Source organism: Mobula birostris, chromosome 2 (assembly GCF_030028105.1).
Source record: "Mobula birostris isolate sMobBir1 chromosome 2, sMobBir1.hap1, whole genome shotgun sequence".
In the NCBI taxonomy this organism is placed as follows: Eukaryota; Metazoa; Chordata; class Chondrichthyes; order Myliobatiformes; family Myliobatidae; genus Mobula; species Mobula birostris.
Window position 1 is genome coordinate 42,779,673 of NC_092371.1, and position 11,537 is coordinate 42,791,209.

Genomic DNA, 11,537 nt, shown 5'->3' on the forward strand with positions numbered 1-11,537 from the left:
CATTGTAAGCAGGTTCAATCGTTACATTAAATTACAAAGAAATAATAATAGGTTGAGTGAACAAGTGGAGCAAATGGATTCCAATGTAGTAAAATGTGAGATCATCCACATTGGATGCAAAAAGTAGAAAGCATAGTGTTGAACACTGAAAAGTTGCAAGTAAAAATGTCCCAAAGGAATTTGTATATTCATTTACATTCCTGCAATAACTACAAATATTGATGGAGTATTGCCATTTATAATCCAGTGTAGCAACAGCAATTAGGTGAAGCATATGGATGGAAGAAAATCAGGAAAACAATGGAAGAGGAGCTTAAGGAGGAATAAAAAGAATAATGAGGCCAGTGGGGGCTTCAGGGGATTTCAGTTCTGTTACTCACACTTGGGAGGGATGCCGAATTCCATCTAATTGCAGACCAGTTTCAGTAATTTCCACATTCAGAATGTGGGGAAATATCAGCACATACTGTCCTTCCATTTTAATCCAACAGTAAGTCTCCCACTTCCAGTCAATCCTTTCAACTTTTTCCACATGAGAAACACAATGAAAAGGACCATCAATACCATCAACATAAGAGATTCTGCAGATGCTGGAAATCCAGAGTAACACACACAAGATGCTAACGGAACTCAACAGGTCAGATAATATCTATGGAGAGAAATAAAAAGTCGACATTTCGAGCTGAAATCCTAAATTAGGGCTCTCGAGTCCTGATGAAGAGTATTGTTTCAAAATGTTGAGGGTCAAGATAATGATGGCTGATTCTAGTAACAAAAACGCATCTAAAAAGTGCAGTTCCAATGCCAGTTGATGTTAAAATGTGATACAGGAGATCAAAATCACCACGAGTAACTAGTGCCTACCTATGCAGTGTTTCGAAACATAGAAACAGAAAACCTACGGCCCACAATGCTGTGCTGAACATGTACTTACTTTAGAAATTTCCCAGGGTTACTCATAGCCCTCTATTTTTCTAAGCTCTACGTACCTATCCAGGAGTCTCTCAAAATACCCTATCCTATCCGCCTCCACCACTGTCGCTGAGAGCCTATTCCACGCACTCTCCATTCTCGGCATAAAAAACTAACATCTTTGTACCTACCTCCAAGCACCTTAAAACTATTCCCTTCAGTTTATTGTTTTTATAACAGAAGTTTTCCATCAACCAATTTCAAATTTCTTGGCTTATATTGGCTTATTGTCTACATTATTCAGCCCAAATGGTCTCCAAAACCATGGGTTTTAGCCTTAGGTCAGATTTTTCATTCATAAGCTTCTATGTGCAAATTCTAAAGTGCCAGTGTTGGCCTTCTTCTCATCTAAATATGCCCTGTATCGATGGGGAATATCCCATCATGCCCAGTTTGACCTCTTTATTTAGATTAGATTAGATTATGAAGACACGCAGTCCTCTTTTATTGTCACTTAGTAATGCATGCATTAAGAAATGATACATTATTTCCTCCGGTGTGATATCACAAAACACAGGACAGACCAAGACTGAAAAAACTGACAAAACCACATAATTATAACATATAGTTACAACAGTGCAACAATACCATAACTTGATGAAGAAGTCCCTGAGCACAGTAAAGTTCAAAGTTTCTCAAATGTCCCACATCTCACGCAGACGGGAGAAGGAAGAAAAACTCTCCCTGCCATGCCGACCACAATCCAACTCTGAGTCATCCGACAACTTCAAGCTCTGATCAGCTCTCCAACACCGAGTACACTGAGCGCCATCTCTGTCCGAACGATTCAACCTCCTTTTCGGTCGCCAAAAGCAGGCAAGGCCGGGGATTTTGAGGCCTACCCTCCAAAAAATTCCCGACCACACAGTAACAACAGCAGCGAATGGGCATTTCAGACCTCCTTATTTTTGTTGATCTTGATGCTCCTGTCATGGATCAATATGAATTTGCATAAATTAGGAATGCCTAGCCTTGTTTTGGATCAGTTTTCTTTCAGCATGCTCATTAACTTTCTGCCTCAGATGAACATACTGATGAGAGCTTGCCAAAGGGAATTTGGCACATTAGCAGGACTTAAAGAAATTTAATGAGCCATTTAACAATAACTGCCTCTCTCCCCTCCGGCCCAGGGATCGCAGAGGCAGTTGTACCACTATGTAAGTATACCACAACCTGCATTAATCAACAGCGTGACAATGGTTATGCCCAGATGACTTCTCATGCCAGTGTGCTCTCTGACATAATTTCTTTCATCGTGCAGCAATTCAGTAACACTTACACACATGGGTTGGCACTGTAGCGTGGTAGATAGCATAACCTTATTACAGTACCATTGATCCAGGTTCAGTTCCACCACTGTCTGTACAGAGTGTGACATTCTAACCATGATGGTGTGGGTTTCATCCGATGCTCTGATTTTCCCCTTTATTCCAAAGACGTACAGATGAGTGGGTGAACTGGTCACATGGGTGTCATTGGGTGATGCGGTCTTTTGGGCCGAAAGGGCCTGTTACTGTGTTATGTCTCTAAAGAAATAAGTAAATGAATCTCAAAAACTTCAAGTTGATCCACTAACTATAGTTTGCACGAAGTTGCATTGTATTCCATGTGATAGTTTAATACAATTTTTTGTTCAGCTTACTTCGTCACTTTTCTATTCTACTGAACTTTTGCATTTATTGATTATAGTTCTCCTTGTGATTTGCAAATACCATTAGATGTTAATTTTGTACATATGTTCTGAAGCCAACCTCCAACAACTCCCATCCAAAAACATAAAAGAGAATCAAATGAATAATCATGCTTTTCAAAAGCTCTTTTCTGCATTGAACACTTTTTTCCCCAACCAATCCACAGAGGTGAACAGTTTAAGTGAACCCTGTAACCCCAGATTTAATGTAGACCACCACACACACACACACAGACACACACACACACACAAACTTAACCAGTAGGCATCTGGATGTAAAACACAGTTTGATGCAATTGCAGAGATTTTGCCATCTCAAAGCACCACTGCTCTCATCTAACATAATTCTATTACATAATTCAGTTTGTAAATGTAAACAATCTGACATTGAACTTTCATTTAAGTGCTTCAAAATGAACCAAGTTGATTATAACTGGAGTAAAACCAGAAACATTAGAAATATGCAGCAGACTCAACCACACTGGAGAGAGAATGTTTTATAACTGTGGCTTCCATGTTGGCCAATTCACTCACATATTGAAGATGGCTGGGAAACGGCATTAAAAATTTGTCTTCTACCCATTTCTGTAGTTTAACTAATTTTCAGTAATGGGCGGTTGTCTCATAGGAATAAAATGTACCTGAATGAAATGAAATGACCTTACATGATCATATTTCAATGTCTTTCTCATGCTCCCTGCCAGCCTCCCTATGCACTGAAGCAACTGCTTAAGCACTATTGCCAATTGAAGATGTTTTGCCAGTGTCTCCCGGAAAGTGTAAAAGGGTGGAATTGGATTGAGGTTAGTCAGAGCAAGATCTGCCAGGGATTAGAGGCAGGTCCATCACAGAATCAGAATCAGAATCAGGTTTATTATCACCGGCATGTGATGTGAAATTTGTTAACTTAGCAGCAGCAGTTCAGTGCAATACATAATCTAGCAGAGAGAGAAAAAAATAATAATAATAAATAAAATAACATATAATAATAAATAAACAAGTAAATCAATTACGTATATTGAATAGATTTCTTAAGATGTGCAAAAACAGAAATACTATATATTTTAAAAAGTGAGGTAGTGTCTAAAGCTTCAATGTCCATTTAGGAATAGGATGGCGGAGGGGAAGAAGCTGTTCCTGAATCGCTGAGTGTGTGCCTCCAGGCTTCTGTATCTCCTACCTGATGGTAACAGTGAGAAAAGGGCATGCCCTGAGTGCTTAAGAAACTTACAGTTACTTTTAAGAACTTCCTCTTTACATACTCATACAAATGCATACAAAAATGATTGGAATAAATGTCAAAAATAGTTAAAATTAGATTTATCAATCCACAATTAAAGTTTCAGTGGGTCAAGAATGGAATTAAGTGAAGAAGCTCAGTTGTACAGAAAATATACACTCTACCATATAGAGTAATTCACATAAGGAAACAATGGACTTTGCAAGTTAATCTTGATAATGCAGAATGCAGAATGTAATACGTATAATAAATAAGAGATTGCCATTATGAAGTGCATTAGCTGAGCTGGCCATCAGTTTAGCAGGTTCAGCCTGAAGGTATGTTTGAAACTATTCAGTGAATTTCTATGTGTGCGTCTGTGTGTGTATATCTGTATTTGCAACTATGTTTCTATGTCTCTGTGTGTGTATATCTGTATATTTACGGACAGTACATATTGCACGTGCATTTCCGTTTTGTGAGCCTATATCTGAGTGTTGTCAATTTTGCATTTGCGCGCATCTATATCTGTGTGTGTGTCTACATGTACACCTACGTTTACATGCTTGTTGTCATGTTTACATATGCACATGTAGACAGACTCCATCCCTAATACGTGCATGTGTGCTCACGAATAGTGTGCATGGTCACAGCACATCTGTGTGTGCTTGCCATGTGTCTCAGCATAATTGTGTCAATGTATGTGTGTGTGTGTGTGTGGGGTACGTTTCTGTAACAGAGAATGGATTCTAGTTGTCCTTTAAACCTCTTGATATTCAACCAAAATCTCACTTTGTCCTACCTGTGTGATGGCTGGTGTGCCCAGACACACCATGTTAAAAGAATTCAGAGAGACTTTTTCTTCTATCTCTCAGAGATGGAGTGAAAGCAAGTTGTTCTTGACCGCAAATGACTGCCGCAATGTTAAGAGGAATCTTTAGTCATGGCATATTATCCAGAAAGAGGTTTTACATATTTACATAAATGGATGTCCTGCCTGTAAAGCAACTGGTCCGTTCTCCCCACGGCTGCGTGGGCTTCCTCCAGGTGCTCCAGTTTCCTCCCACAGTTCAACAACGTACCAGTTGGTAGGTTAATCTGTCATTGTAAATTGTCCTGTGATTGGGCTGGGATGAGATCAGGGGTCCTACATCAAACACACCGGGCAGCAGGGCTGGAAGGGCCTATTCCATGCTGTACCTCAATGAGTCAGTAAATAAATATGGAAAAGGGGAGACAAAATACATTGTTCTTATGCTTAAGAAAAAAAATCTATTAAAATATTAGTATCTAAGAAAAGGGAAGTTAACAGCAAAGGAAGACTTACTAACCTAACCCACTGCGAGGAACTCTGTTGGGATTGTATCAAATACTGATTTTAATTCCTAACCAAATTAATTTTCTACTAATTTCAATGGAGTGTAAAAATGGATAGGTTTTTAAATCTGTTTACTGCAATATGGGGCAGATTAAAATTATCCTCTTCAACTGCCACTTTGATAACAGTCTATGTGTAACGTATTGACGTGCATGTATGTACAAAGGAGGATTCAGGGTCTGAGATAGAACAGCCATGATCATCCTGATTGGCAGGCCGGCTTGTGATGCCCGGTGGCCTACTCCAGCTCCAGATGTGTCCTTGTGTTCGACAGATACGCGACATTTCCTTCTGTATAATTATTCTTTATCTGATTATATGATTTTGCTGTTTACTTAAGTATACCAGTTTCACACATTGCATGCTTCTTTCTCATAGACACCTATGAGGAATTGATCAAGTTTACTCCTCGTTTCAATGCTGCTGCCAGTTTCTGTGTATATGGATCTAATAGCAAACCAACAATTGCTACTTCAATAACATCTTGTAACGAGAGACCACAGTGAGGATGGTTAGGACCCAAGTGCTGGAATATCTGAAACTAGAATCAAGACATGATATGGGATTAAAACAAAGACAGGGTTCTAAACTAGACGCTAGGGGCAAATCCAAAGTTGAGCTGACGAATGAGCACTGAGTTCAAGAGCTCTTTAAATATTAAAATCCTAGCACCAAAATATGGCCGCCAATTACTTGGGTGGGCCAGCTATTCATATTCCAAAGAGTTAGAGCATCTAAACCCTGGAGGCTGGCATGGTCGGGTGCGCGTCATAACACGTCTCAATAACTTAGATACCTCCAGCTTTTCATTTTGACACAAACTAGTGGTAAGGTTACTGTGTTATGCAAAAGTAGATGTAGCTTCCAAAAAATATGTCTAACTATATCAATAGATTGGAACAATTTTTAAGAACACGAGCTATGCAAAAGAATAAGTAAGAAATTAAGGGTCTATGTCTGCTGTGTTTGATTTAAGTAGCATTCAAAAATTGGAAACAATATTGTTATCCAATTCTGAACTTTAAAATGCCCATTTTAGGTGGAAAGAATATTTGCCTGGATGTATTTTAAATACAAACAACCCCAGATTATGAAACTCTTGTCATTTGACATTTACCTTGTCTAATGAAAATAATGTCTTCCATGTCCTATAAATAAAGGAACATCCTCAACACCATTTAAGAAGGTCAACCATGCAATATTTAATTTAAGGTTCTAATTTAAACACTATTGAATGGCTGGCAGTTAGAGATTAAACAACTATTGGGAATCAGAAAATGGCTTGAATATCTTCTGTTTTCTTCACATTCAGTCATTTATCTTACATTTATGAGAAGAGGAGGAGCAGTGCCTAAACTTGTGGAGTATGTATGTTTTAATATATTTTTGATTTTTTTAAAACTATACAGGTGACTTGCTTATTTTCAAGGTGGAGCACCTTGTAAGTGTCTAACATACCAGCCATATTGGCGTGTTGTGAGCTATACAGAGGGCCTAAGCTTGGCAGTGTGATACAGTGGATGGATTGGTTAATATGATACCATATTGCAAACCTGCAAGATAGTATTATCCTACATTGCTCTACATTAATTGTCCTACTTTAGCTGTACTGAGCTGCTGCGTACTTCACCTTTGGGTCTGTGTACATATGTTTTGCTTCCCCAACTGGGAAAGTGCACTATTCTTTTGAAGGACTTTGCTTAATATGGTAACATACTGAACATTAGGATATGGGGTTACAACAACAACATCTTGGACTACAGATTAGCACGTTGTCACATGGGCAGTGCAGTTCAAACAAAGCAAATGCCATGATGCACTGAGCAGTAACATGTGCACACCACAATTGTGACTGTAGTCAGTACTCTGCAATACTAGTGAAGACATGGATTGGTGCAGTGAAGTATGTCACCACTTTACTGTGCTTTATTGCGGGATAGAATGGCATTAAAGGCTGGCATTTGTATAGCAACAATCATAGTCTGTCATCACAATTTTTCCAGCCAGTGGGGTATGTAAGAAGTGTAATGGCTGTTTGGTAGCAAGTGCTTAACTAATTTACACCAGCTTGAAATGGTGAAATAACAACCAGATCCTTGTTTTAGTTGATTAATCACTAGGAATAACTCCCTATTTTTCAAAATAATGCAATGATTTTCTTTTGCATTCATCTGGAAGGGCAAAGACATTGCTTCCAATTTAAATTCTTCAAGTGCTGCGCTGGCATATCAACCTTGAAGTCTCTGCTGAAGTTTCTAAAGTGGAAATTGAATCCAAGGGGTGGCACGGTAGCGTAGTGGTTAGCACAACATCTTACAGTGCCTGTGACCCGGGTTCAATTCCCACCGCTGCCTGTAAGGAGTTTGTACGTTCTCCCCGTGACCGCTTGGGTTTCTTCCTGGTGCTCCGGTTTCCTCCCACATTCCAAAGGTGTTGGTAGGTTAAGTGGTCATTGTAAATTGTCCCGTGATTAGGCTAGGGTTAAAATCGGGGGATTGCTAGGCGGCACAGTTCGAAGGGCCGGCAGGGCCTATTCCAGGCTATAGCTCAACAAATAAACAAACAAAAATAAAACATTAAATCACAGACTGAAAGGCTACTTTCTGAGGTACTGTCATGATTTGGATCATCACTCACATCAACATCTGCAGAGTATTTTGTGTTTATGGTTTGGATCAAGCTGGTGAACCTACAAATTTTGTATGTTGCAGACATCCTGTGAAGTAAAACAGAACTATACAAATGCAATACAAAATGGTGTTAAAGTAAGTAACTGTATTGGCAATAGCAGATTGCCAAAAGGTAGGCCACTGCACAGAGAACAATTGAGGTAACTCACAGTACTGCAATGGCACTGATAAAATTTAGCTCTTTTAATTCCTTTGTTTTGCATCAATAGGATCAGGACTATTTTCCCTGACAATTTAAGTTGCACCGATCGCTTCATTAATTTATCATAAAAATATCAGCATGACAGAATTGTGTTCAACCCTTCAAATGCATTAAAATTGCCATTAAATATTTTAAATCATCCAGAAATCATGCAAAACTATCAAATAAAAGCAGTGAGGCAGATACTTGATTTGCACTAAAAATGATTTAATTCCATGTTTATTAAAATTTCAAAAAGAAAAATAAATACAATATTTTTTATTTTTTTAAAAATAATCTGTTATTTCTCTGACCCACAATCAACATTGACTCGTGCTGAAGCATCCCGTTTCCAGGTTATTTTGAAGTACAATAAAATTAACTTTTAACCGTACAGCTGGTCCCTTAAATGAACTTCTGTTACTTGGAATATTATTTTGCAGCTTGTAATACCTGCAACAATCCGCACATCCCTACTTTACAACCACCAGGGTCACCTGCATGGACTGGTTTGGAACTTATTAAAACTGGTTGGAAAGAAGATACTGCAGCTTTTAGTCTACAATCACCACATGATTCTAAAGTGTAAATAACTCTGTACCATTATTTTTCCCAACATTGTACCCAATTCAAGTGTTGAACAGAATAAAATGTTCTCCAAAACACTTACATGCTGAGTCACTGCTGGAGTGACGCAATTCAAATGGAAACAGTTCGGCGCTGGACAATTTTTTTAAACTGTTGAAAACATTTCCTCTCCACAACAAATCACGTCTGAAATATATAGCTTCTTTTTTAATAAAAAGGGAAGAGGAGCTAGTATAAAATGCAAAAGAGATAAAGTCCAGCCAGCAGCAACGATCTCACCCGTCACTGAGAAGAACGGGAGGAGCCACCGACAAGGTTACAAAACGGCAGTTCAGGCATATCTTGTCAAAATAATACTTTTTTTTAAAAAAAGCTAATCTCAAAGATCAACAGTAATGCGTTCACGCGTCTTAACGGGAGCAGAAAATTCAATCTCTGCATACAAATGTAATCTGATAAAGAAATAAAACTGTTTCCTAGTGTTGGGGAGAAAACCCCAGACATCTGTAATAACAAACCTGACATCTGACCATTACAAATGAATCTCATACTTGGCAAGTTATACGGCGTTGCATCATGTGTTTCGAATGAGCAGGCACAGTTAAGCCTGGCATTACTTTACATACATTAAGATGTATATACATATATAGATGTAAGCCAACTGCTTCTTTTAATTAAGGTCATTTATCCCTCCCCCTGCAGTTCCAAACGCAGAGTCGAGGTCATTTAAACGATCTACTACCTCGGGTTACGGAAATGAGCTGTAAACACTAATAAAGTCCTTTATATACAAAGAGTCCTTAATTAACTCCTTTGCAAAAGTCACAAAGGCCACTTGGTGTCCTTTAATAAACAGCCACTATAAATATTGACCGGCTGTCAGCAGTTGCCCGATGCACTGAGCAGAGTGTGCTCCGGGAGCTGTTTAAACAAGTTCCTCAGGGTGGTCAGCTCTCGGCTCAGCTGTTCCACTCTCTTCTGCAGCCGCTCGTTCTCGGCGCTGAGCTCCAGCACTTTATGCTGCGTCTCCACGTTCCTCATCTTGGCCTTGTCCCTGCTTTTCCTCACCGCGATGTTGTTCCTCTCCCTCCGCAGCCGGTACTCGTCGCTGTGCTTGTCCACTGTCTTCTTGCTCTTGCTCTTGCCGCCGCTGGCTCCCGACGCCGCTGCCGCCGTGCCCCGGTTGGATTCTGCGGAGTTGGGGGTGGCCGGCGGCGTGGAGGACAGAGACGAGGTGGACAAGTTGCTGTTGCTGCCGCTGGCCACGCACTGGTACTGCAGCAGCGACCGCGCGTAGGACGAGGAGGCAGCCGTAGCTGACATGGCCCCTTCTTCGTCTCTGGACTCTTGCTTCACGCCGCCTTTTGATTCCAAACTCTGCTCGAACACCGGTTCCAGCCGCGTCTCCAGGAACTGAGGCGTACAACTCAGGATACTGCCCTGGTGCCGGGCGCCGCCTGACGAGTTGCGCATCAGGGACAAGTAGGCGTTGTAGTCGGGCAGCGATTTCTTCTTGTAGTCGTCTGACAGCATAATATCCGTCAAAAGGTCCCCGTGGAGCTCAAAGTTGCCCCCTGCTGCTGAGGCTGTGGCCGGGTCGATGTAAGGGCTGAAGTCGATGGCACTCTCGTTGTCTCCGATGCCCAGATCTGTCATTGACCGGTCGCGGTGCAACTTGTTCAGGGAACAGTCCGACTCGTAGAAATTGGCCACTTCCATCAAATTAGTGTAAGTCTGACCTGTTTGGAAACATGGCGAGTCGCAACGCGAGTCCCAACCGGCCAGACTTTGCATGAAAGCCGTGGTTGCGAATACTGAAAGAAGGGGTTGCCAACCCTTCGCAAAAAAATAATAATATTTAAAGCTGAGCAACAAGTTACACTTTCAAAGCACCGGCTAAACTCGAGTCTCTCTGTGCCTCTAGGGCAGCGAAGATACTATGCAGTCCGGCCGGTTGCAAGCTACTCGTTCTGAGGTTTTGAACTGTTGAAATGCTCGCCACTTCTGGTATTTATATCTCCCATTGACGTCAACTGGCGCCCTTCACCTCCAGCCTTTTTTTTCGTACTCACTCATCTGCCAGAGTCAAGGAGACGTGACGCCGACGTTTAAAATGCATCATTATTCCTGATATCGGTTGAGTTTTTTTTTACAAATCTCGTTAAGATGAGAGAAGATTGGGCCCACTTTATAAACTCTTTGATTGTACTCAGTCGCCTGCTGTTAGTTGTGGATTGGCCCATAAATAAAACAGCTTTTAATTATCGCAGGTTAGATTCACTTACTAACAGCTTGACTCCTAGTCACTGTACACTGCTGAGATCTGTTGCTTCAGTAAAGTGCCCTTTTCTGAGGCGGAACATCGTGTAGATTGGGTAAGTAACCCTGCGGGTTAACAGTGGGAGAATTCACGCAAGGCTCAGACTCTCTTCTGCCGTGCAAGGACGAGTATTTATCTGACAGCTTTGACATAATAAAATGTTTCAAAGGAAAACTGGCAAGCAGCCAAACAGTTTGTTTGATCAAACGGATGGGTTTTAAGGAACATCGTAAAGGAACAGGGACGACAACCTGAGATGGTTTTCCAGCTGAAGACCAGGCTAGCTGGAGGTGCAAAATGATGAAGGAAGCCGCACTGGTGTCACAAAAACCCGCAGGGTCGGGTGGATGGAGCTGTTGGACGCCAAGAAGTTAGGGGGATAAGGAGGAACAAAGTTTGCACGCATGAGAATTTTGGATCGATTGATGTCAGTGAGAAAAGTGGTGGATGAATAGGATGATGTGACCTACACTATAGGCAGCAGCGTAGAGATGAGTTC

The 11,537-nt window shown here is 40.8% G+C and overlaps 1 protein-coding gene across 1 annotated transcript; it reads right to left on the reverse strand.

Annotated features, from left to right (window-relative positions):
* Window positions 1-8,337: 8,337 nt before the first annotated feature.
* Window positions 8,338-10,722, reverse strand: cebpb (CCAAT enhancer binding protein beta). Its single transcript, XM_072240090.1, has one exon. It carries the CDS (start codon window positions 10,510-10,512, stop codon window positions 9,598-9,600), a length of 915 nt encoding a protein of 304 aa, XP_072096191.1. The 5' UTR covers window positions 10,513-10,722; the 3' UTR covers window positions 8,338-9,597.
* Window positions 10,723-11,537: the final 815 nt, after the last annotated feature.